At 45.0% G+C, this 26,386-nt stretch overlaps 2 protein-coding genes across 7 annotated transcripts; both read left to right on the top strand.

The window, feature by feature from the left end:
- Window positions 1-141: 141 nt before the first annotated feature.
- Window positions 142-17,092, top strand: TP53I3 (tumor protein p53 inducible protein 3). Of its 6 annotated transcripts, XM_065055762.1 has the most exons (9): window positions 142-329; window positions 1,335-1,463; window positions 3,126-3,263; window positions 4,741-4,846; window positions 11,870-12,012; window positions 12,658-12,925; window positions 14,108-14,320; window positions 14,927-15,123; window positions 16,480-17,092. In XM_065055762.1, the coding sequence occupies exons 2-9, from the start codon at window positions 1,347-1,349 to the stop codon at window positions 16,666-16,668; spliced, it is 1,371 nt and encodes a 456-aa protein (XP_064911834.1). In that variant the 5' UTR covers window positions 142-329; window positions 1,335-1,346; the 3' UTR covers window positions 16,669-17,092. The 6 variants fall into 6 exon arrangements, with proteins under 6 accessions (XP_064911834.1, XP_005510166.2, XP_021153640.2 ...); XM_021297965.2 differs by lacking the exons at window positions 142-329; window positions 1,335-1,463; window positions 3,126-3,263; window positions 4,741-4,846 and adding exons at window positions 8,571-8,688; window positions 8,989-9,142; XM_005510111.4 differs by lacking the exons at window positions 142-329; window positions 1,335-1,463; window positions 3,126-3,263; window positions 4,741-4,846 and adding exons at window positions 8,587-8,729; window positions 8,989-9,142.
- Window positions 17,093-18,184: 1,092 nt separating this feature from the next.
- Window positions 18,185-23,367, top strand: SF3B6 (splicing factor 3b subunit 6). The gene is made up of 4 exons (XM_005510113.3): window positions 18,185-18,370; window positions 18,917-19,035; window positions 21,697-21,835; window positions 22,336-23,367. Exons 1-4 carry the CDS (start codon window positions 18,341-18,343, stop codon window positions 22,423-22,425), a joined length of 378 nt encoding a protein of 125 aa, XP_005510170.1. The 5' UTR covers window positions 18,185-18,340; the 3' UTR covers window positions 22,426-23,367.
- The last annotated feature ends 3,019 nt before the right edge of the window (window positions 23,368-26,386 follow it).

Consider the following 26,386-nt stretch of genomic DNA (forward strand, 5'->3'; position numbering starts at 1 on the left):
CACCAGCACTGGCAGCCTCCCGGGCAGAGGCGGGACAGAGGAACCGTCGGATCCCTCCGCGCCCGGCCGTCCAGCGTCCCTCGCTGCCACGGCAACCCGAACTGGGCACCCTCCCCCGCGCTCCGTCAGCGTGCGTAAAGCCTTCCGCCAATCAGAAAGGGCGCGCCTGAGTGAATGAGCCAATCAGGAGAGAGGATGGCCGGCCTCTGGAGCAGGTGAGAGGCAGCGCCGCCGCCAGCGCCAAGCCCGAAAGGAAAGGAGGAGCCGAGCCAAGCCAAGCTGAGCCGAGCCGAGCCGAGCCGAGCCGAGCGCGCTCCGCCATCCTCGAGGTAAAGACAGAGAAACTACAACTCCCAGCATCCCCCAGCGCATGGCTCCCTGGGCGAGGCATGCCGGAAATAGTAGTTCGGGACACGGAGGCGCGGCGCGCAGGCGCAGTCGGGCTCCCTGGGGTGCTGGTTGCCATGGAGACACCTCAGGGGGCCGCTGCCTAATAGGCCTGATAGCTTTATCTAGTTGCAATATTAATGTCGTTTACAACACTATCATGTAAAACAAACCCCTCTGGATGACATAGCAATAAAGCTGCGAGGTCTATCCAGAGTTAGTTTACTAAATTCTGCTATAAGATTCCATATGTTATCGTGTAATACTGCTTTCATTAAACCAAAACAGAAGTTAAAATCTGATGTATGATACGGCCGTACCCTCGTGATAACAAAATCCTGCTTTCCTACTAATTAATTATGATTTGAACACAATGGCACAAACAGAACCCTATTGGCAATTCTCTGAAGATTTCATCAGCATCTAATTTTTCTTGTTGCTGCTTATGCAGACAATCAGAAACATCATCACTTGAAAGAAAAGTGAGATTTATTCCCAAGCAGCACTTCAGCAGTGACACACTGACCCCGAGGTCTAACAATAATCATGTTAGTCCTGACCATTTAAGAAAATAACTTTTGTTTTGGGTTAAGCTTGGCCCAGAAACCACCCTCAGCCCCCCTGTTTCTGCACTAATCTGTAGGCTGTAGCAAGTTTTATCTGATTTCTTAGTGTTTTCACCCTCAGTGAGTGGAAAATGAAATGCCAGGGAAAAAAGAACCCTGAAATACTTACGCTATAAAAATGTAACTGGACTTTATGGCCTCTCTGGTAAAGGTGATTGTCATCCTGCTGGTCTGTTCTTCTGCTGTCTTGTTTTTAGGGTTTTTACTTTATTTTGCTTATCTGCGTTACTTATTCCAGAACTCCTAAATTCCACTTGGAGGAAGATCTGGTTTCCAACATAAAAGGGAAGGGGGAATGAACATTTAAACTTCTTTTTGCAGAACGGAAGGAGAATGAATGAACTTCAGGCGTTGCTGAATGACGCTCTTCTCAGAACAAAGCACGTGGAAAACGCAGCTATCATTGACATAAAGCAACAAAAAGTCTGTGCATCAACCTCTGGCTTTAATGTAAGAGAACAAAGATCGTCCTGGGAAGCGACAGCAGAGGCAGAAATGCCGGGAATGCAGAGCACAAAGTAGTGATAATAGCTGGGAGTGCTGCACTCCGCTAAATACACTTATTTCAGCCTCAGAACCTGAAGTACATGGGTACAGCCCCACTGCTGTGTTGAGAGGCTTAACTGGTGAAGCTGATTGCTAATTTAACATCTTTGATTTTTGGAAAAAAGATGCCATTTAACCGTCATTTTCAATGAGTCCTTTTTTAACTACTTTTAACCACTTTGCACAATGATTCCACCAGTAAAGCAGATGTAGGTAGGTCTGTTCTCCAGCACTGAGACCTGCTGGTGTGGAATGAGCCCAGCACAGAGCAGCTGTTCCAGGTTGTCCCTGGGGAGTGGTCCTGGCCATTTGAATTTTGCAAACTGTGCCTGGGAATTCTTGGGGAAACTGCTGGCTGGCCCAGGCTAAAACTCTACCTGGACTGTTCTGGCAGAACCCAGAATTTCCCCCTGGCACCTTAAATTTTCTGGTATAGATGTGGCTTATGTGTTTTCATTCTCCATCAACTCCTAAACACAGGAGAATAACAGCACTTCTCGTCATATCATAGAATCATAGAATCATTTTAGTTGGAAGAGACCCGCAGGATCATCGAGTCAAACCATAACCTAACTCATATATCATATATAATATGACATGGCAAACTGATGTGCGTGCCCTGACACAGTCTGCGAACTCTCTAGGAGTTCAAAAATGCTCCCCACACCACAGCTGTGTTGTTGGAAGGTACCAGTTGCCCTCCTAACCCCCATGAGACCAGCTCTCAGACATTTTCAGGCAGTTTTTCCATGGCTGCACATTGCTGCCCTTGGGATGCTCAGAAAAATGTGTTTAGAGGATGAAGTTCTGGTTAAAACAGAACGTTGTCTTAACCCTGCCCATCCCTGGGGGCCGATTCTCAGCAGAGTCATCAGTCCACTAGGTAAGACTGACATCATCTTTAATATAAACCACAGCTTTTAGAGATGCCAACCTGCTGGCTCTTCAGCAAGGTGAATTGCAGGCAGAGGTCCAGAGCAAAGTCCTCAACCAGTATAAATTATCACCAGCTCCACTGACTTGAAGGAATTTCAGGCCAGAAGGGATCATTGGATCATCTCATCCAATCAGCTGGATATAAATCTGCCAAACCAGTGACCCAGTTACACCTACGCTGAGCCCAAGAGCTCATTGGCATGAACAGATTTGTCACTTGTGTGTGCTGCCCCACTGAGGTGTGATGATCTGGTCTCCTGGAATTGCTAAAGTTACACTAAGAATATATGAAATCGGCATCCTTAGGTGAGCTCTGTGCAGGACTGGGGAGAGCTGCATCCTACCCTATGTTGCTTTTCAGCAGGAGGGTTCAGTCACCACTGGGCTCATTGCTGACCTAGAGAAGTGTCACTGAGTAATGGGACTACACAGTAACCATAGACTAAGCAGATTGTTTCAAATGAGACTGGAAATATAGTGGACTGTACAGAAACTAGTATCAAGGCCAGGCAGAAGGGTTTTTTTCCACCGTAATTTTAAGTGAACTATCAAAGACAGCAGGAGGGTGGAAAGCAGTTCATCACAAAGAGGTGCGGTTTTGGTCCATAACACTGTGCTCTACTAACACAGGTGCCACCAGACGATGCTTTAAACCTTATCTACGCTTTCCATCAGAACTTACTGCAAGTTAGAAGGGGAGGACTCTTCTTCAAGGAGAAGCGCTATAAATGTGTCCGTGCAGATAAACATTCCATTTATCTTCAAAATGTAAGTTGACAAGAGCTGTGGCCATCCTGAGAAATCTGGAGACTTCCTACTTCCTTTCCTCACTGCCTGGTTATCTGAATACTGTAACAAAAGCAGAAAGACTTCACCTGATTTCCTTTCCTTTCCTTTCCTTTCCTTTCCTTTCCTTTCCTTTCCTTTCCTTTCCTTTCCTTTCCTTTCCTTTCCTTTCCTTTCCTTTCCTTTCCTTTCCTTTCCTTTCCTTTCCTTTCCTTTCCTTTCCTTTCCTTTCCTTTCCTTTCCTTTCCTTTCCTTTCCTTCCTTCCCTTCCCTTCCCTTCCCTTCCCTTCCCTTCCCTTCCCTTCCCTTCCCTTCCCTTCCCTTCCCTTCCCTTCCCTTCCCTTCCCTTCCCTTCCCTTCCCTTCCCTTCCCTTCCCTTCCCTTCCCTTCCCTTCCCTTCCCTTCCCTTCCCTTCCCTTCCCTTCCCTTCCCTTCCCTTCCCTTCCCTTTCCCACTCTCTCCATATCACCTTCCCAGCAGGTGTTTAATGAAATAGATGCAGAATACAAAAAGGTGTCAGCTGTATAATACAAATTCCACAGGTAACACCATTCATCTCTCTAACACCATCTGCAGGGCCTGTCACATTCTCCTTTGAATCAGTTCATCTTCCTAATGCGGCAAAATACTATCACTTCATTTTTTTTGCTGGGTTGGTTTCTTGCCACATTAATGAATTAACTGGTTAACGGGAGGACCTGGCAAGTTCACAGGCCAGAATAAAGTAGCAGGAGCAGGTAACTGAAGAAGGGAGAACAGACACAGGTGAGCAGGCCCTGGTTCAACAGCTGACCCATCTTGTGAGACTCCAGCCTCAGTAATTGACCCATGAAATTCAGAAACAGAACCTGAGGACATGCTCAGGATGGCAGAATTGTGTTACTATTGCCAAGTAACACAATCTGAAGCCAACTGGTTGTTACTGAGGTCTTCTCAATTCTTCCCTTCCCCAGTAAACACAACTTGCAGAACAGGCTGAGCCGCTCTTAAATTTGGAACCCAATTCAGGAAAATGCAGCACTTTGCAATGTCTTTTTCCATTCCTTATTACCGTTTGGTGAAGCAGAGTTGGGGAGGCAGGGCTCATAAAACACTGGGCATGCTTTCATGTTCAAATACTAGTTATTTGCATTTATCAATGCGTTTGCATGTGACATCGAGCACTAGGATAACATTCCTTCCAAATGCTGTGCAACAACACATTAATCAATGGAAGTGAGAATAGACAATATAATAAAAGCATCTGACTGAGCTGCTGTAATAGCCAACAGTCTTCAGAATGTGCAGTCACTGTTTGTCTGCATCCTGGCTTAGACTTTTAGACAGTGTTTGCCTTTTTTTCCCCAAGAAAACAGGTAGATTGGCAAAGAAAATACTTGTAATTGGCCCAAATCGTAAGGTGATATCTATACCTCTGTACTTTTTAGAACCTCGTAACCTGCTTTTCCGTCTTATCTAGCCAGATAGAGGACTGATAGTTGTGAAGACAAAGACTTTCATCCTGGTTGCTACTTACAAAGGGGACATGTATCCCAGTGTCTGTGTGGAAGCTGTGGAGAAACTGGGTAAGAGAAATGCCTGTATCTGTGTGCCTGCGTGCTGGTGTCTCCTGGATTAGCTCCACCCTTGCAAACAGCTTCAAAAATTAATCTAATGAACCACCAAATCCTGAAGATCTGAACACAGATATGGTTATGGCTCCACAGCTAAACCCTCTCCAGATATCACCACCTACTGTGCTCCAAAGCCTCTATGTGGGTATGAACAGGTTGCCAAACCCTTTTTCCCAGGCCGTTCTGGCACACGTTTTCTGCCAGTTAACCTTCAATAAAATGGACCTGGCAGTCACATTTTCTTGACCTCATCTGCCCGATGCTGAGGTCTTAAGCACAGTTTTGTAGAGCATCTGCTTTGATAGTCTGCGTTACAGTCCAATTCTTCAATGACACAAGAGCCAGAAAGCCTAGTCTCTATAAGAAACCTGGAGTCTTTTCTCCTACATGTGAATCTTGAGACATCACGAAGCTAATTTCCTCATCTCACAGTAAGAAAGCACCTCTTCTATAACGCATTTTCCCATTTCCTTCCCTCTCCTGCCCAAATTTCCTTTGTTCGAGTCCTCTTAAGTTCCTCTCTCTTGGGCTCAGTGTTTTAAAAACTTAGTGTTAACATGTCTTTGTTCCCCATTCAGGAATATTACAAACCTCAGCCCTTTGCAGATCAGCTGCAGAATCCTGATTGCATCACAAACATAGCTTTCCTTTTGTCTGACATGCTGGCAAGAATTAAACACTCCTCACTGTCCTTGCTCTGGGAGATAAATAACAGACTTACACATCTTATTGATGTAATACCTGGCTGACTCCATATCAAGGATACAATCATTTTATCACACCATCCAAAGGGATAAAATGCACAAGAGCAAATTCCCAGAGTAGCCCTGATTTCCACCATAGAGGTAATTCTAAGGAGTTTCTAAGGAATCTCAAGGATATTTCTAAGGAGTATTTTGTAGAGCAATAAGATCCAACTTAACCTATGGATATACCTGTCTCCTTTCACTGAACAAGAATGAAATTGTAGGCCCACTGTGCTCCTAGCTTTTATTCCTTGCTCAGGTGCCTAAAAGTAAGTGGAATTAATTTGCGATTTGGGGCATAAGCTGTTTAGTCTGAAAGAGCTATAAGATTCTCACTAAAAAAATTTTACAGCACACCCTTTTCAAAAGGCTTTTGTAATTCAAAAAGCTACAATCAAGAACAGGATTTTAGAGGCTATAATGCGGGTTTTAAAACAAACTTGCCTGCTGGACCCTCAGAAGCCTGGTTGTTGGCTGGTGGGTCTGTGTTTGGCCTCCACTGCAGTCTCTCCGCTTCTTCACACTCTGCGTAACCAAATCACATCTGACCGCAGACAGGCCAGGAGAAGAGTGAAGTGGATTGCCCGTGGTTTTTGGATTTTTCCTATGTTTATTTCAGCCTCAACTAACAGAGCAACCCCAGGATGCTTTATGTTATGTTATGTTCTGCTTTCTGTTGTTCTTGGCCATTGTTGAGCACAAAACCATCGTACCAGCACTGCGCTGCCTAGAGGGCTGTGATTTTCTTGTGCTCCAGATATGATTCTGCCTCATCCCTGTCATCTTTAGGAGCTGTGATAGCTCCGTTAGAGAGTAAGTATTATAGGTCTTGTCACTGACACGTATGGCCGGCACAGTAACAATTACATGAATTCTGAAGGGCATTTATGTGCAGGGCTATGAACTGAGGAATAAAGAGATCTCCCATCCCGGTAACATTTGGCATAAGGTCAGGACAAAGAGTTTCAAGCAGTAACCTCAAGGATGTCCAGTGGATTAAGTCTACTGAGAGAATCAATAGATTTTCATCACTGAGACAAAACAGGTATGAAATACCACCAAACCAGAACGGTCCTGCCAGGTGAGGAGTCTTTTCAAGGGATTGCTTCCATCTAGGGCAGCATTCATGAGATTTACTAAATATAACAATTGGGCCTTAGATTTCCTGGTAACTTCGAACTAGCTCCGTCCTAGTCTTTTTCTGCCATACTATCAGTGGATCTCAAGCAAATCCAAAAGGTGCTGTTATGTTATTTAACCCCAAGTCTGTTCATCTGGCTTAGAAATAAATTCAGGAGCCATATCACAGTTAATACCAGCTTCTTTGCTGCCAGGGGACAAAGGCATAAAGTGTAAAATATGGAGACTGCAAAAAATGCCAACACTTGCAAAATCCTATAACAATTTGCACACAAGTTATTTGGTCTTGCAAACAGTGACATTATCCATATTTGGCCACTGTTCCTGAGTAAAGTCTGAGGTCTAAGTGTTTCCAGGGTCGCATATGCAGCAGTTTTGACAATGTGTATTTTCTGGAGTTTATTCTTGCCATTCTAGATGGTTTCTTTGCAAAAAGAAAATGGAATAGTTTCTCTTCACATGTTACAAGAGATTTCTGAAAATGATTTAAAGTCCTCAGGTATTTATTCTTTAAAACAGGTAATACCTAATGAATATGGGTGTTAATATTTTTAATTTTCAGCTAGAAATACAGCTCTCTTCTTTCAAGTACAGTGTAGTCTGAGGTGGATTTGAACTTGAAAAAAAAGCATCTCCATTACAACAATTCTGTATATGATTTTAATCTTGTGGTTTTGTTTGTTCGTTTGTTTGTTGTTTGGGGTTTTGTTTGTTTATTTGATTGATTGATTGATTGATTGATTGATTGATTTCCTTGTGTTATTATATTATAGCGGACTTCTTTAGAGAGGAAGGTCGCTGAATCAGCAGAAGATTTGAACTTCATCAACCTCAGAAGGAAATACATTAGTTTAAAGGATTATCCAGTTTAAACAAGAAACTACTGCTTTAAAACATTCCAACTGTTTTTCAAGACCACTTGAGGGCTCTGTGCTCTTAAGAGGACTAGCCCATGTATTTATTATTTAAATTTCTTAACGGAATAGAAAGCAATGTCTTCAAGATGTAGTTTAAGATGTTTTGCTTAATCTCTTTTATGTTGTCTTTTAGCCTGTTTTTAGGTAAAAAAATTATTAGTCTCTCTAAGCAAAGTAACTTCGCACAGAAGTTACATGTAGCATCACAGACCTAAGGGACAAGGGAAATTATTACATTAACAGACTTTCAGATTGTCCTTTACATCTTTCAATACTACAAATAAAACGTATCTTTTTAACACATCAATTTGCATTGTCATTGACCACTATGGAAAGTTATTTTAGATTGTAGTGGATTGCGAAGTTCTGTGAGGACTGGGGAGGAGGGACATTACTACCAGGTTTGAATCAGACTGTGTGTACTGTGAGACATCAAAGAATCCACATTTGAGTGAAGTCATTGCTGTGCATGGTCAGCGGAGGTTCTGCCTGCACCACCAGGTGAAGAGCGGTCTCAAGAAGGCCAAGCTCCAAGATCTTTTTATCTGCAGAGAAAAATAAACTATTAGCTTCTTGGGTTATATGAGAACAAAAGAATTTTCAGCTATATTTTGTTCTAAATTAGTTTCGTTTCGAATAAGAGTTTAAAAGCTTGAGTCTAAAACATCTCAAAATCGTTAGGAAAAAAAATCCACAGAAGAACCCCACACATGGACAGACATCTGATTTATCATTTTTAAATACTCTGAAGTGTCAGTTTTATTCCTTGACAACTCTCAAATACCCAAGAGCCAGTGACTAGGTTATGGCAAAAGGCATGATGTGATCCTTCTCCCTCTAGGGGGTACTGTAAAACTCAACAAGAGTGAGATCAGGCAGCTAAAACATCAGGTAGAAATGCACTGGGCTGATGGGCGTGAACCTGTAAACTTTGAACGTTGACTTTTACAGGAACAAGAGCACAACAAAGCGTCCTCGGGGGATATACAGCGTAAGGACTGTCACAGCTCATGTGCTCTTAATGCAATTTAGGTAAATCTGGTTTGCGCTACTCAGAGCTCAGCAATCAAAGCAGCAGTTCGCTGCTCTGCCCCAGAACAAACAAACCCGCACAGCAAAGGCATCAGCGCAAACCTCCCTGTGTGCTGGGGGGAGCAGCAGATCTCGACCTCAACGCCCAACGGGAAAGCAGATTTATGGCTCAATCTGCAGAATCAGCCGGATCCGCAGGTAGAAATAACGGTGAGATGTACTAATATTTCTGATTCTACCCATGTCTTTTCCTCCAAAGTGAAACACAGCCTTGTCCTGTTCCACCCCTTGACGTGCTGGGGAATGGCTGAGAGCAAGCTGGGAGAGCAGGAACTGGGATCAGACCCTGATCCCGGGGCCAGGCTGGGTTTGTTCTGGTGCAGAGAACGTCCTCCCTTCTTTACAGGAAAAAGGTGAGTTACTACTTGTGTTCGGAACCCCATAACTTCTTTAAATTGTAATTTTGGGTCACTGCTGTCGGATCTGACAGTTTGAAGTTGTTGCATTTAGTTGGAAATTTGTTTTTTCAACTCGTGTGGTTTTCCGTGCACTTGAAAGCAATGGATTCTCAGTATATATATTTTTTAATATTTCTGTGGGTCTGCTTCTAGCAACGAAGAAAAAAATGCAGGTTAGTGAACTGTGTTGGAGGAGGGACAAAAGCTTATTTATCATCTCATTTTTAATTGACTAAATTTGTACAGATTAGAAGAGCAGAAGCATCTGTTATTTGGTGGTATCTTGTGGGCTTCCCATTTTTGTGTTAATACAGACGAATTTTGGGGGCCTGGATTAAATGGTTCCGCTGAAAAGAACAAACAGCCAGCCTCAGCAAGAAAAGCCTTTAGCTTACATTTTACACAAACAATTGGAAGCGTTTATTCACTGTGAAACAGCCATAGAGCACCACCCTGTGGAGATTTACATTCTGGGGATTTCCAGGTGTTTATCATTCCATATTTGCTGTCTTACAACTCATAATAAAATACGTATTTAGGTTTTTCCGTGCAGATATCACAATGCAAGTGATTTTTACAGAGGGCATGGCAGAGCGGTGGATGTGGTCTACCTTGACTTCAGTAAAGCCTTTGACACAGTCTCCCACAGCATCCTCACAGCTCAGTTGAGGAGGTGTGGTCTAGACAATAGAGTAGTGAGGTGGGTTGCAAACTGGCTTAAGGAGAGAAGCCAGAGAGTGGTAGTCAATGGTGCGGAGTCCAGTTGGAGGCCAGTATCTAGTGCAGTGCCTCAGGGGTCAGTGCTGGGGCCAATATTATTCAATATATTCATTAACAATTTAGACGAGGGAATAGAGTGTACTATCAGCAAGTTTGCTGATGACACCAAGCTGGGAGGAGTGGCTGACACTCCAGAAGACTGTGCTGCCATCCAGAGACCTGGACAGGCTGGAGAGTTGGGCGGGGAATAACCTAATGAAATTTAACAAGGGAAAGTGTAGAGTCCTGCATCTGGGCAGGAACAACCCCAGGTTCCAGTATAGGTTGGGAAATTACATATTAGAGAGCAGTGTAGGGGAAAGGGACCTGGGGGTCCTGGTGCACAGCAGGATGACCATGAGCCAGCACTGTGCCCTTGTGGCCAGGAAGGCCAATGGCATCCTGGGGTGGATTAGAAGGGGGGTGGTCAGTAGGTCCAGAGAGGTTCCCCTTCCCCTCTACTCCGCCCTGGTGAGACCACATCTGGAATATTGTGTCCCGTTCTGGGCCCCTCAGTTCCAGAAGAACAGGGAACTGCTGGAGAGAGTCCAGCGCAGGGCAACAAAGATGATTAAGGGAGTGGAGCACCTCCCTTATGAAGAAAGGCTGAGGGAGCTGGGGCTCTTTAGTTTGGAGAAGAGGAGACTAAGGGGGGACCTCATTAATGTTTATAAATATATAAAGGGTGAGTGCCATGAGGATGGAGCCAGGCTCTTCTCGGTGGCAAACAATGACAGGACAAGGGGTAATGGGATCAAGCTGGAACACAAGAGGTTCCGCTTAAATTTGAGAAGAAACTTCTTCTCAGTGAGGGTGACAGACACTGGAACAGGCTGCCCAGGGGGGTTGTGGAGTCTCCTTCTCTGGAGACATTCAAAACCTGCCTGGACATGTTCCTGTGCGACCTCACCTGGGCATTCCTGCTCCATGGGGGGATTGGACTGGATGATCTTTTGAGGTCCCTTCCAATCCCAAACATACTGTGATACTGTGATGGTGGTCTGGCACACAATGGCGTTTACCTGAAGAGGCTCTGGTGTGCAGCCCACCCTGCACACGTTTTCGGGTGGCATCCCTAAACTGCATTCAGTATAGCACCAGCTCTTGGGAAAAAACACAGTCGTTCCCGTTGGGATTCTCTCTTTTTCTCATTTCCTTCCAGCCAGCACCAGGGGGACAGAGGGAAGGCTGCTCCAGCTTTGATTTTGCCGGGAGGGAGGAGGTTGGATATCTCAGCACATCTCAACAACTGTTGGTGCCAAAAAGCGAGAAACACAGGAGAAGTGACTGAGGAGTTACTTGAAAGACTCTGGCAGCAGTGGGATTGGGCACACAAGAATCACTTGCTCTGGCAAGGGAAATAAACAGGAATTTAAATAATAATTTGTTATATATCATTCGCACTAACTTGCCATTGTGCCTTTGTGTATCTTCAAGTTGCCATCTGTGGGCTGAATCATAAGGCAGCACTTACATGGTTTTAGATGTGTCAAATAAAGGCTCTTTCTCCTGAGGGTTTTAAAATCCCATTTGTGTCTCCTAATTTAAGAGCCTGTGTCCTTTGGTCGGGTGAGCACTGGGGCCCTAAGCATGCCGGAACTCACAAGTAAAGGATTTTACAGTTCAGGAGGGTGGGAGGTCAGTGCTGCTGGATCCACACGTGATTCTGTGCAGAGTTAGGGCCTATAACGCAAGGTGATCTTTGTGCTTTGTCAAATGGCTTTTGCAATGATGTATCTCAATTTTAATGTATTTCACTGCATTATAACTCCTCGGCTTTCTCTGGCAGCCCTCCCCTCTTCTACCTTCAAACTGTGTCACTGTGTTGTCCTCCTACAAAGTGGAGTCTGTGGAGCTGTGGTTACTGCTTACCGAGATTTTCCAGCTGCCTGAATTCATGCTGGGTTTTGTTTTGTTTTTCAGATAAAATGTTGGCAGCCTGTTTCGATTGCCCAGGAGGCCCAGAAAATCTGTATGTGAAAAAAGTGATAAAACCACATCCAGGAGAAGGAGAAGTTCTCGTGAAGGTCTCTGCCAGCGCTCTGAATAGGGCTGATTTACTCCAGGTATGATAAGAAGATTTATGCACCTGAAAAGAACACTTAATTTTTCAAGCCCCTATCTGAAGTCTTGACAAATTTGAAGAGTTAAAGGAGATTGGACCTAGTGAGCATTTGGATGGGAGAGTTCATAGGGCTGAAAGAAGAGGTGTCTGTTGATTCAGCAGATAAATATTCTGAGTCACTGCAATGCTGGGGCGGCGTGGAAAGGCAGTGGCCTTTCAAGAAAAGATATAAAACCAAACCTCTGGTCTTTCTAGATGCTTAGACCATTTTCTGGGCATTTGAGATAAACATGAAATGTCCCACTGGCATGGAAAAATCACTTTCAAATTGTTAAGTCTGACCTGCTTTAATTTGAGCTGAAAGCCATGCTCTGCAACTGGAGGTCATAATACCTAATAGCATACATAATAGCATGGACTGGCCTGGACAAAGGGCACTCACAATAAATTGAATTTGCACACAGAGTTTTAAGTATAAAACATAATTAGGAAACAAGAGTGTTGCCAGAGGATAGAAGATCCTTAAATTACTGCAACATCTGCACAGTGTGAAATCAGGATTAAATAAAAAGGAACTTATTGCAGGTCATTACAATCATTGACATGTGGCTTTTCCTCCTTTGCCCTCTTTTTTCTTTCATTTTAGAGGAGAGGGAAATATCCTCCCCCCAAAGGAGCAAGTGATATTTTAGGCTTAGAAGCAGCTGGGAGTGTGGTGGGGCTCGGACCTGGCTGCAAGGGCCGGTGGAAGATCGGCGATGCGGTGATGGCTCTGCTCTCCGGCGGTGGCCAGGCGGAATATGTCACAGCACCCGAAGGCCACCTGATGCCAGTTCCCGGGGGTATGACATTTGTTCAGGCTGCAGCCATCCCCGAAGCCTGGCTAACCGCCTTCCAGTTGCTGCGTTTTGTAGGTGAGAGGTGTATTTGCGAATCTATCCCACCAAAACTGCTCGTCTTCCTTTCCGCTACGAAGTCCTCCGTTTGTTGCCTCCATCTGAATGCTGTTGGCCTTTGAAGAGCTCTTTCTCTGTCACCGGTCCAAATCCGGTACGCCAGAACCAAATTCCAAAATCTTGACCACACCTCCCCAGTCACAACTTACTCTGCCGATTGCATATTTACAAGGAAGGATATGGGAAGATGGTCAGTTTTCTTTTAGTCTATATTTCCCGGTTTGATTGGCAATTTCCATTCAGCCTAAACCCTGAAATAACATACGTGTTCTCCAAACAACTGCAAATGCATCCTACTGCTAAAGATTTGACTTTGCAGCAGCTGTGAGCATATGAGGAACTTTCCCACTGTCTGGATCTACAGCAGACAATATCTTCTTGTGCCTTGTTTCACAGAGACATGAACTGTTGGTAAAATCCCCTCTGAGCTGATTTAAAGCAGACATAAGCTCACATTCTTAATTCTAAAAGTGTGCTACAGAAGCACTAACAGTAGCACTTGCCAGGGTTTTCCCCAGTTGACAAATATCCTTCTTCTGCCCTCTTCAGCAGTAGCATCTAAAAGCTCCTCTAAAGAACAGGAGCTATGAACAAGTAAATTTCCTTACTAAAGGAAAGTTACCTCAACCACTGTTGTTTCCTGGGCATCTGTAGTCAATAAGGACCATGTCTCTGGATGCCTCAATTCCAGTAGCAACCAGTGGAACACAAACAAATGTGTTTAGGGCAACTGGTAGATGGCAAAATGATAGGTAGAACTGGTCCTGAACGTTACCCAGTGCTTCTGGCATTTCTCTGTTGCCGAGTGTCTGATTTTTCAGTATGAACATCCTCTGAGTATGTTTTCTGTTGGTATAAAAATGCCGACTGCACTTCCCGAAGCAGCTTGGTCACAGGTGCCCGGAACTGGACAAAGCCAAGCTCAAGTCACTACACTCAAGTCAGTAAAATAGAGTCCGGTCATTACACAGTGAGCTGTGTTAGTTCTGGATTTGTTTCCTTTATGAAGGATACGAAGATGTAAACAAAGCCTACTCAAGGGCATCTCTTTCACCTTTTCTTCAGGATTTTCCACCCTGATCATGTTTTAATTCGAAGGTGATGCCAAAAGGGTGACACTTCCCTCACGTCCTCCTTCAGGTAAAGTAGAGGAGGGCGAGCGAGTGTTGATCCACGCTGGAGCGAGCGGAGTTGGCCTGGCAGCCATTCAGCTGGTGAGGCTGGCAAAAGCGATTCCCATCGTGACAGCAGGGACTCAAGAGAAACTGAAAGCGACAGCGAACGCCGGAGCAGCTGCGGGGTTCAACTACAAGAATGAAGATTTTAGTGAAAAGGTCTTGGCGTTCACCCAAGGTGAGAACCTCCATGTGAAAGACACTGCCAGAGTAGGAATGCGTACCTCCTAATGTATATGTACATCTACTCAGGTTTAACTGTCACCTTAGTCGGTGAAGACAGCAATGACCCTGTTAGCACAACCTGACGTCCTGTCCAGCCCCAAAATCTATTTTTCCTTAGTTTAATTGTGCTTGTTTTCTGCATGGTTTGTTTTATTTGGCTTTACATTCATTTGGGGCATAAATATTGTGCCTGTGTTATTGGTGCCTCCACAAGGAACTGTGAGACTAAACCCTTGTACTTGGCTTTCTAAGCGTTTGAATATGGGAACAAAACTTAGTTCTCTTCTCTTAGAAAAAAATTGGTTTTCTAAGCATTTGGGATGGTTTATGACCGAGTCTGCATCTGGATATCTACAATGATTTTGGCTTTTATGGTGCCTGATTCTGGAATTCCTGACAAATCATTTTGGCAATTCCTAATTTCAGTAGGAAGATTTAAATAAGAATTGTAGGATTGATCCTGTGCGTATAAAACCCACAGTTTTAGTTTTGCCTGAAATGATCCTGCCTTTAACGCAGCTCGACTACCTTGCTGCAATCTTTTCTGTTTCTGTGTGAGGTTCCGGAGTAGATCTGATTTTAGATTGCGTTGGTGGCTCATACTGGGAGAAGAATCTTGCCTGTCTGAGCACTGACGGCCGGTGGATCGTTTATGGACTGCTGAGTGGAGGTGAAGTACACGGAGATTTGTTTGCCAGGCTGCTTTCCAAAAGAGCGAGCATCCATACAAGTCTGTTGCGATCACGAGACAAGGAGGTAAGTAATGGCCATCAGCAGTGTATACAGTTCGATCTTTTGAGAGCTTTGATACCAGTATTAAGGCAGAATCTAACACATTCTTACCAAACAAGCACCACCTTGAAGTGTTACTGCATACTTTGGAAAGTATTGCAAAATTACAGAATCACACAGAATCACAGAATCGACTGGGTTAGAAAAGACCTCAGAGATCATCGAGTCCAACCCTTGGTCCAACTCTAGTCCGTTTACTAGATCATGGCACTAAGTGCCATGTCCAATCTCAGTTTAAAAACCTCCAGGGACGGTGAGTCCAGCACCTCCCTGGGCAGCCATTCCAATGCCTGACCACTCTCTCTGTAAAGAATTTCTTTCTAATATCCAGCCTAAATTTCCCCTGGCAGAGTTTAAGCCCATGCCCCCTTGTCCTATTGCTGACTGCCTGGGAGAAGAGACCAATCCCCACCTGGCTAGAACTGCCCTTCAGGTAGTTATAGAGAGTGATGAGCTCACCTCTAAGCCTCCTCTTCTCCAGACTAAACAACCCCAGCTCCCTCAGCCTCTCCCCATAGGTCTTATGTTCAAGTCCCTTCACCAGTCGTGTTGCTCTTCTCTGGACCCGCTCCAGCACTTCAATGTCTTTCCTGAGCTGAGGGGCCCAGAACTGAACACAATACTCCAGGTGTGGCCTCACCAGTGCAGAGTACAGGGGAAGGATCACTGCCCTTGTCCTGCTGACCACGCTGTTTTTGATACAGGACAGGATACCGTTGGCCTTCTTGGCCACCTGGGCACACTGTTGGCTCATGTTGAGCTTCCTGTCAATTAGTCCCCCCAGGTCCCTTTCTGTCTGACTGCTCTCCAGCCACTCTGCACCCAGCCGAAACTCAAGCGATCAGGCAACTTGATCAAGTCGGGGTGGGTTGGGGAAGAAAAACCACTATTAGATTGCTTTTCAAAGTAGACACTGAGGCCCTTTGAATGTCCAGAAGTTACCAATGGAAACTCACTTTATGTGAAAAATTCTCAGATATTACAGTAAAAGACAGAAGTGCAGAGCCCTAAGATAGATACTGTCCATGGTTTAATACATACTGTTCTCAATAACTTTGTCAGTTCAAGTTTAAACGGTTCTGCACTGATCTTATACCACTTGTTTTGGACAATTTCATTCAATTAAAACCTAATTAAACTAAAAGTTTTCTTTTTGTTTGTAATTTACACCTGCCAGAGGTTTACATGTCTGTCTCACTATAAAAATGTCAGAAAGTGTCCCCTTGAGAACTGTGCATATTGTGTATGCTGTGCTAAGAGATAGCTCTGTGAATGAAATGGTTGCAAATAATCTTCCAAACGCTTTCCTGTTTTGTTCAGTATAAGGAACGGCTGGTGAAAGCCTTCACAGAAGAGGTGCTGCCACATTTTTCTGAAGGAACCTCCCCTCGTCTCCAACCGTTTGTCGACAGCGTTCACTCTCTTCATGAGATTGCAGAGACACACAGGGTCATGGAAGAAAACAAGAACATTGGCAAAATTGTCATCGAAATGCCTGCTTCATCTTAAAGAAAGGCCTACTGATGTGGTTTATTGAGGGACAGAATTGTTAGGGGTGTTTGACAAGCAGAGAATCTGCCTATTCTGCTTCCAAATCCGGAATGATTTATTGTGGGAGGATGCCAAATATGAGAGGTACAGCAAAGCCTTACAGGACACGTTAATCATAGAATCATTTTGGTTGGAAGAGACCCATAAGATCATCAAGTCCAACCATAACCCAACTCTGGCACTAAACTATGTCCCTGAGAACCTCATCTACACGTCTTCTGAACACCTCCAGGGATGGTGACTCCACCACTGCCCTGGGCAGCCTGTTCCAATGCCTGGCAACCCTTTCTGAGAGGAAATGTCTCCTGATATCCAATCTGAACCTCCCCTGGTGCAACTGGAAGCTGTCTCCTCTTGTCCTAATAAAAAGGTTCACGTTGCATCTCTCACACCATGTCTTGAACACACAAACAAAACCCACCCAGTGCTCCTCCATGCAGGTGAAAACACTGGGCACCGACTGCCAGTCCCGGCTCCTGGTCCTGTTCCTACTCTCCAGAGCTCCCGCTGCCCTGGCCTGACAGGAGCCACAGAAGCACAGAATCACAGAATGTCAGGGACTGGAAGGGACCTCGAAAGCTCATCCAGTCCAATCCCCCTGCCGGAGCAGGAACACCCAGATGAGGTTACACAGGAACATGTCCAGGTGGGTTTTGAATGTCTCCAGAGAAGGAGACTCCACAACCTCCTGGGCAGCCTGTTCAGTGTCTGTCACCCTCACTGAGAAGAAGTTTCTTCTCATATTTAAGTGGAACCTCTTGTGTTCCAGTTTGTACCCATTGCCCCTTGTCCTATCATTGGTTGTCACCGGGAAGAGCCTGGCTCCATCCTCATGGCACTCACCCTTTATATATTTATAAACATTAATAAGGTCCCCCCTTAGTCTCCTCTTCTCCAAGCTAAAGAGCCCCAGTTTCCTCAGCCTTTCCTCATAAGGGAGATGCTCCACTCCCTTCACCATCTTTGTTGCCCTGCGCTGGACCCTCTCCAGCAGTTCCCTGTCCTGCTGGAACTGAGGGGCCCAGAACTGGACACAATATTCCAGATGTGGTCTCACCAGGGCAGAGTAGAGGGGAAGGAGAACCTCTCTGGACCCACTAACCACCCCCCTTCTAATACACCCCAGGTACCATTGGCCTTCCTGGCCACAAGGGCACAGTGCTGGCTCATGGTCATCCTGCTGTGCACCAGGACCCCAGGTCCCTTTCCCCTACACTGCTCTCTAACAGGAACGTCCGTCTCCCCTCGCTGAGGCGCCGAGACGCTGGCTGCGGCGCTGCCGGGCCGGCACACACCGCGGGGACTCTCCCTGCCGGGGCCGCCGGGAGGGGGCGCCCCAGGGCCCGGGGAACCCGCGATCCCGCGCTCTGGGCTGAGGCGGCCGCGCGGGCCCGGGGCGGGGCCATAGGGAGAGGGGGCGGGGCGATGGGCGGGGTAGCCGCTCAGGTCACGTCCCTGTCCCCCCCCCGCCTCTTCGGCGCAGGGGCACAGAGACTGAGGGGCGGGGTTTCCGGCGCGGTGCAGTCTGGGATAGCATCCGGGGCTCCCGCTGAGGTGATTTCTCGCGGCGGAGGCCCGTTTTGTGCCGGTTTCTCTCCCAGGCCGCGGTCCCCTCTCTCCTGCCGGCGCCATGGCGATGCAAGCGGCCAAGCGAGCCAATGTGAGTGCTTTCCTTTCTCTCTTCAGCCCTCCCGAGCAGCCTGGCGGGGTGTGAGGCGAGGAGGGGTCCAGCGGCCCGGGGCAGGGAACAGGCCTTCCCGCCGCCTCTGGGCTCCTTCCGCCTCCCCCTCGGGGCAGGGCTCGCTGAACCCGAGGGAATGGCAGGAATTTGTGCCAGGTGAGGTTTAGGTTGGACATGAGGAAGGTTCTTCACCCAGCAGGTGCTGGACAGTGGAACAGGCTCCCCAGGGAGGTGTCACGGCCCCAAGCCTGACAGTGTTCAAGAAGAGACTGGACAACGTCCTCAGACACACGGTGTGAACTGTGGGGTTGTCCTGTGCAGGGACAGGAGTTGGACTCTGTGATCCTTGTGGGTCCTTCCAACTCAGGACGTTCTTTGAAATTAGTGTCTGTGGAGGGTTAAAAAAAGGACCAGTGGGGCACACGGACTCTCTCAGTGCCATTAGCCCCAGGATCTAGCAGGCTGCTACTTGTAAGGTTTAAAGTGAGCGCTCCAGGTGTAACACGCTGCTTGTTTCTCCATCAGATTCGGCTCCCTCCAGAAGTCAATCGGATCCTGTATATTAGGAACCTGCCCTATAAAATCACAGCGGAGGAAATGTATGATATTTTTGGGAAATATGGACCTATTCGGCAAATCAGAGTGTAAGTGTTTATATTTCTTTGAAAAGTGAAGGATTTGATATGCTTTAGTTTTATCTGTCTTATGTCAGCATTCCTAGTTCAGTAAATAGCAACTGGATTTCACAGCTGAAAGATTTAAATGTACTTTAGCAGTATCCCTGTGGGCCAGAGATGGAGGCGATAATATTTCTCTTATTTGTGAACTTCTTAGAAAGTATTGTTGCCAGTAGATAAATTGAAAAATCTTGAATTTGAATGAACTTTGGTCACTTAGTAAAAATATGAGAGGCTTACTTTCTTAAGTAATTCTTAAATACAGCTAGCCTTTTACCTTAACTAAAGGTAAAAAAAGGCAAAAGTTGAATACGACCAGATTTTGTATTTAATGATTATTAGATACTTAACTAAAGGAAAAATGGAGATATTACTGTTGCTACTGGACCTGTCAGCCAGGAACAAATACCATAAACTGCCTGTATGTCAGATATAGCTTGTCCCCAAGCCTCGTAGTCCGTGGATAAAGTGATCTGACTGTAATATTATTTTAAAATGCACTGAGGTTATGCGTAAGGGATGTGATTCTGCCCCTCTGCTCCGCTCTGGTGAGACCCCACCTGCAGTTCTGTGTCCAGCTCTGGAGCCCTCAGCACAGGACACACATGGACCTGTTGGAGAGGGGCCAGAGGAGCCACAGAAATGATCCGAGGCTGGAACAGCTCTGCTGGGAGGACAGGCTGAGAGAGTTGGGGTGTTCAGCCTGGAGAAGAGAAGGCTCCAGGGAGACCTTTTTGTGGCCTTTCAGTGCTTTAAAAGGGACCTATAAGAAAGATGGGGCAGCTATTTTATCAGGGCCTGTTGTGATAGGACAAGGAGTGATGGTTTTAAACTAAAGGAGGGGAGATTCAGGCCAAACACGAGGAAGAAATCTTTTACAATGTAGGCGGTGAAACGCTGTCCCAGTTTTCCCAGAGAGGTGGTGGATGCCCCATCCCTGGAGACATCCCAGGCCAGGCTGGACGGGGCTCTGAGCAACCTGATCTGGTGAAGATGTCCCTGCTCATGGCAGGGGTGGCACTGGATGAGCTTTGAAGGTCCCTTCTAACCCAAACTATTCTGTGATTCAATGTCTGCAGCAAATCTGATGCTCTTCTCTTTAGTTATTTCAAATACTGAAGACCAAAGCTCTGGTGTTCCTTGTTATCCTGAGTTGTCGAAATGCTGTGAATTAAACCATAATTCTGTCTGGTTTGTATTATGTTCTGCAGAAAGAGTTGGCTGAAGATGGAATTCAGGTAGAGCTTTTGAGAACCGTATTAAGGATGGTTGGAGTATTGAAACTCATATAAAAGGACTTTGTTTTTGTCTTTTGAAAAATATTTAGGAAGGGGAAGGAGGGGAAATAGAACTCGGTTTTTAATACTTAAAAACATTGTAAGTCACATTTCGATAGATGTACAAATAGAAAGGAAGTGTAGTTTATATTTGATATGGGTTTTTTTTGTGCTGCTCTTATCTGGATGTTCGCAAAAGAACCTGCAGTATCTCTGAGTTCTCAACTAGGTTGCTGATTGAATTGGGGCAGAATGTGCCTTTGTCATTTACATCACTCTCTGTTTCCCCATGCTCTGAGACCAGGGCAGGTAATTAACCCACAAGATATTGTTATGACTTTGTAGGATGTAAATACAGAAACAGTTAAACAGACCAAACCTAACTACCCCAAATAGATGTGCTCATTCCAGAGCCATAGTGATTAAAAATGATTGTTCAGTGTATAGAACCAAGTGTTAACGTGTAGAATCACCTTCAGGAAACAAATGTGGGCAGGGGACCTACTGTGGTTCAGGGCCAGGGTTTCCCCTTGTTTTCCACAGAAATCCTGGCGTCATTGTGAGACCAGGCATAACGTGCAACAAAAATCTTTGGAAAGACTGTTGTGCGTTCTGCAGTTTTCATCCCGTTCTCCTCTTCATTTTTGTTCACGTCCCGGTGTGGATATATGTGATATCATTTGTTGTCAGGAGTTCCCTTCTCAGAAGCGAGCACCTCACAGGCACTTCTTCTGATTATTAAGTTCGCTGTGACGATCTTTTAGCTGAGACCTTCTGGGTTTGCGAGCTCTGCAGTCTCTCTGGGCTCGTTAGCGTGATGTGCCCAGACGTGTCTCCTGTCCCTCGGGCAAAGGCAATTGGGTTGATGGTGCGGTGGGTGCTGGTTGTGCACCCACAGGGCTGTTCGGACCCTCTTCAATTGACTTTGTGATGTGCCAAGAGCCATATTCCATCCTAGGGAGACATCTGATCCAGACGGCCATTAACTGACTGCCTGGCCCCATATTATTAAATAAAACAAGCTAATTGCTGTAATAAAAACTTAAAAGGCTTTCCAGCAATATGACAACCCCTGGCAGCCACAGCTCCTGATAGTTGTTGTGGAGAGGTGAATTTCCCTTACTGAGGAGCATAATGCAGCACATGCCTCTTTCACCTTTTCTGTCGTATCCGACCCTGAACTGTAAGTAGAGAGTGTTGCGAAAGCAGGGAGGTGTTTTAATACCTGAAAAAAATAACAAACTATTTTTTTGCAAAGTTGCTTCAGTTTATCTTATCTCAGTCACTGCTAAAGACTAATAGAACTATTCTGTTTATTTTGTTTAATGTTAAAACTGATCTTGCTCTGCAGTGGAAACACTCCCGAAACTAGAGGAACAGCCTACGTGGTCTATGAAGACATTTTTGATGCCAAAAATGCTTGTGATCACCTGTCGGGATTCAACGTGTGCAACAGATACCTTGTCGTGTTGTACTATAATGCAAACAGGGTACGTACACCTGGGGGTTTTTAAGTTACCTGTGAACACAGCTAACACACAAAAAGTTTGAAAAACCAGTTGCTTGGATATCTTTAAGAAATAAATCCCAAGTGGTAGAGGGAGTGGATTGGACAAATTCTTAGGATTTCATCTTTGCTTGGTGATTTGTGTGCCAAGAAAACGTACGTTTGGAGCACGAGTGTGAAAAACTCTGCTTCTAGTGAGCATACTTGGGAGAAGAGGCAGCAGGGGCCTTAAAAGGGCGCAGTTGCAACAAGATGTGAGATGTTGTTTACAGGTGGAAAGTCTCTGGTTCCTAATGTTCTGCCCGTTGCTGACGGTGTCCAAGGAACTGTGATGTTCTCCGAGGGCCATAAGGAAACAACACTGTTTGTGTGGGGTGTTGATGTAGTTCATAGTGATGTTGGTTGCAGTTACGGGGAAATAACGTGTCATAAGATGAGATTTGTGTTTTGACCTTCTCATGTATTTTCTTTTCCTAATTACAGGCATTCCAAAAGATGGACACAAAGAAGAAAGAGGAACAGCTTAAGCTTCTCAAGGAAAAATATGGAATTAATACAGACCCACCAAAATAAATTGATCTTTTTGGAAAACTGTTTGCAAGCCCTGCCCTTGAGTTCTTGAACTAAACATAGCAATACCCAATGAAGTGTAATGTTTTTATTTTTATTCGATGAGCTGTAATTTGATTCTTTAGATCTTCACGTTAGAATTAAATACATGTAAAACATCAGAAGATCTGCTTTAAGATTAAATCCCCGTAAATGGATATGGCTTCTCCGTGTTGTAAGGGTGACCTGGTCAACGCTGCACAACCACAGTCCCATTTCCGTCAGGACCAGTCGCAACAGGACGCAGCCCGCTGAGTGTCTCGCACCCCTGAAGTTGTGCCCGGTCTCTGGGGCAGATTGCAGGCGTTGCAGCCGGTTAATGCCAAGAGCTCTGCGAGAACCACCTACATGGAGCCGGATCTCACTTGATACTTTCTGAAAATGGAATATTGCTACTCGTCTCCCTGCCACAGGGATTTTTGTGCTTTCTTAAAAAAAAAGTATGGTTTGATACTTCATCACACCTGTACATATTGTACACAAATTATTGCGCCTTTCTTCCTCCAGCAGTGTTTCAAGGAGCCTAATTCCATTATGTGATTGTTAGGCTACTTCTCACTAGAAACAAAACAAGCCCAGATCCATGTTTATAAAGAAGTTTGTTTTACAAACTGTAGAAAGTCAGTGGCCTTTTAAAAGAATCCAGCTGCTTGGGTTACTTCAGTCGAAACATCTTGTTCCCAGTGATTGAGACAAAACTGCTAAGCTGCAGTGAAAATAATCTTGCTCTAATGGTGCGAAATGAGATGGTGGTAACTTTAGGTGCCTGTAGTGCGATTATTTTATCCTCTGTGTGTTTGAACTGTCATATATTTCCATTTTCTTTAGATTTTCATTGAAATCTGTCACTTAAAGAATTACGCTGTTCTTACGTCCATTTAGTAAAAAAATAAATGTTTATATATAGTTCTGCCTTGTTGTTTTTTTTAAATCCAGGCTTGCTTTATGCTCTGCTGCTTGTGCACGTAACCTGTCCTGTTGGAAAGGAAGTCACGCAAAGCTTGTGTGATCTGCTGCTGTGGTTCCTGGTGAACAGTCGCTCCTCCAACACCCGTTTGGGGTTTGGGTCTTGCCTGTCAGATTAACACAAACCCAGGTTTCCCAGGTGAAAACCAGCTTGTCTTAAAAATGTATAAATGAATGAAATCCTGTTGGAGGGCTTGCTTCTGTGTGAACATCCATCGCTTTTTAAAGGTTACAAACCCCCTATATACATATATTTACATATATATGTATTTTATGTATATGCCATGTATATACATACATGTGCCAAACACTAGGGTAACCGGGTGTAACATTTACACCACTTGCTGGACATTGTATAGAAGGCCCCTCACTGTAAAAGGAACTGGAGGTGCTTGTTAGCATGCTGGAATTATACTTCTAATAAATAATAATAAATACTGTTAATTAAACTATCAAAGTGCTGATAATGGTGGAAGATGCTGCCAGCCTTGTTTAAAACCACACTCAAATACCGCATCGCTTCTGTCAATAGCAGAGAGCACGGTGCTCGCGCTGCAGCGCCTGTTGTGATGCTGTTTGAAAAACATATATAAAAAGCAATTCTTTAGGGTAATAAGATTAATAAAAATTCCTTCAATGGATCCTCCAGATCAGCAGCTTTTGATTTCTCAGAGAGCTCAGCTGCTGCCTTTCATTAAATATTCCATTTCATACTTTCTCTTCTAGTGCCTGTTCAGGGCTTTCAATGTCCCTGCACATGTAAAATGAAGCAATAATTTGTACCTGCAAGACAGAGGGAATGGAAATTGAATGCCCGGAGGATTGTTTTGATGAGGTCTGCTCAAGATTTTGTTTGAAATGTAATATCAAAGGACAGGGAAATGAGTTCAGTTATATGAATGGCAGAGGGGGCAGCAAATAAGGCAGATGTTACCAGCCTCGTACTCTGCATCTGTGCTGGTTTTTGTGTGTGCTCACTTCCCATTTCATTTTTCAGGAAGTAGGGCATGAAATTAAGCCTGGAAGGTCATTTTTTTCCATCGATGCTGTTTAGAAATTAGTAACAAGAGCATATCTGATTACACAGGCAATGACAGTAAATTTTTTCCAATCCATTATATAGTGGTAATAATTATATGTACTGTGTTGATCGATGATACAATTAAATAAATTAACGCATTTGCAGTCAAATAAAGAGCTGAAGATTACATTTCCTTGAAGACTTAATTTCCCTAAGTATCACAAAGCACAATTAGTTTTCCTTTCAGATTTTTTTTAATGAAATTGGCATGAAAAATGTAATAATCTGTGTTTCCAACAAAGGTCTCTGCAGAGAAAGGGTGATGAGGGAGAGAGCTTCATCAGCCAGCCGTAATAAGGATTTTACAGACTCGGTAATGGCTGGGCTGTACTGCCGAGGGCAAAAGGGAAGTGCACGGCAGCTCTGCAGATAGAGACGATAAGACGGAATGTGATTAGTTCTTAAAGCCCGGCAGGAACGTGTTTTGCACGGTAAGAGACCAAGCGAAGGGCAGAGCGATGCCCCACCTATTGCTGTAGATGTAGCAGGAGCTCCCCAGCAGCAGGACCAGATGACCATAGAACCACAGAATCGTTTCGGTTGGAAGAGACCCTCAAGATTGAGTCCAACCACAACCTAACTCTGGCACTAAACCATGTCCCTAAGAACCTCATCTGTGCGCCTTTTGAACCCCTCCAGGGATGGGGACTGCCGCGCTTCCCTGGGCAGCCTGTTCCAATGCTTCACGGCCTTTTCCATGAATAAATTTTTCCTCATATCTGATCTGAACCACCCCTGGTGCAACCTGAGGCCGTTCAGGTACGCTGAGCCAATCCTTGGCACTGCTGCTCACTTTGGACACATTCAGAAAAAGTCCCATACCAGACCCTTTGTTGTTTGTTATTATTTTTTCTCTTTTTTTTAATGAGCAACTAACTTAAATGGGGCCATGTCGAGGGTTAAGATTGCGGGGTGACAATAAAACCCTGGCAGATGTATTGTTAACCCCCTCTCCTCCCCCCCCCCCCACTTCCCTCTCCCTCTTCCCCCTTTCCACTAAGGAGAGGCGACTGGGAGGAAAAGAAGCACAGAGTGAAGAGAGTTGGAAAAAATTAAAGATGTTTTACTAATGCTACTAATAAGAATAGAGAAAATAATACAAAATATACAAAACCAACCTTGAAAGTCTCAGCAACTGCAGAGCTGGCACCCAAAGTCCTGGACTGGACTCTGCAGCCAATCGGAGCTGGAGTCAGTCTGTCACTAGGCCTCAGTTCGCAGGGATGACTAGCAAGGTCCTCTCCTAATGTCGGCCATAAGCAGAAGGGAAAAGGGAAAAGCAAACGAGATCCTCGTGATCTCCCACTTTTATATGAAGTATTCACATGAATGGAATGTTATACACAGTTGGTCAGTTTCTTGGTCTCTTGTTTCTCGTCGCCCCTCTCGCGAGATGTCCATCCGTGCTTATCAATAAGTTTGCATTCCATTGCTATTTTTACCAAAACATGTGTCTGGTTCTCCAGGAAGATGCAGCTAATATGAAGCTTCAGCTGACAGGCAAATTCACTAAAAGAGAAACTTGTTTTTAACAAAACCAGGACAGGCCATCGGTAGGAGCAGCTTTAGACCGATGTGCTGCATCGACCTGTGTTTGACAGGGGTGACAGGGCCATGTTACATTTAACCAAGACATCTACAAGAGCTCGCACCTGCGACTGCTGCGACACAACCTGTGATCGGCAGCCCAGCGCTGAAACCAGCCCAAGCGACAGAGGCCAGGGCGGCGGCAACAGAGACTGGGACCTTGAAAAAGAATTTGGGAGAGCTACTGGGCATCATACCCTAGCAGGCCTAATATCCTATTTATTAACAGAAAATTAGCCTACCCTAAATAAAAGAACTATTAGTGAAATGTGGATGTGTAACCTCGCTGGT

This window comes from Columba livia, chromosome 3 (assembly GCF_036013475.1).
Source record: "Columba livia isolate bColLiv1 breed racing homer chromosome 3, bColLiv1.pat.W.v2, whole genome shotgun sequence".
Lineage (NCBI taxonomy): Eukaryota > Metazoa > Chordata > Aves > Columbiformes > Columbidae > Columba > Columba livia.

Bases quoted from the DNA above. Each gene is read 5' to 3' on its own strand.
- SF3B6 (XM_005510113.3), top strand. From the start codon at position 18,341: ATGGCGATGCAAGCGGCCAAGCGAGCCAAT. The intron at 19,036-21,696 runs GTAAGTGTTTAT...CTTGCTCTGCAG, and splicing joins CCTATTCGGCAAATCAGAGT to TGGAAACACTCCCGAAACTA. The intron at 21,836-22,335 runs GTACGTACACCT...TCCTAATTACAG, and splicing joins TGTACTATAATGCAAACAGG to GCATTCCAAAAGATGGACAC.
- TP53I3 (XM_065055762.1), top strand. From the start codon at position 1,347: ATGAATGAACTTCAGGCGTTGCTGAATGACGCTCTTCTCAGAACAAAG. The intron at 12,926-14,107 runs GTGAGAGGTGTA...GTCCTCCTTCAG, and splicing joins CCAGTTGCTGCGTTTTGTAG to GTAAAGTAGAGGAGGGCGAG. The intron at 14,321-14,926 runs GTGAGAACCTCC...TTTCTGTGTGAG, and splicing joins GGTCTTGGCGTTCACCCAAG to GTTCCGGAGTAGATCTGATT.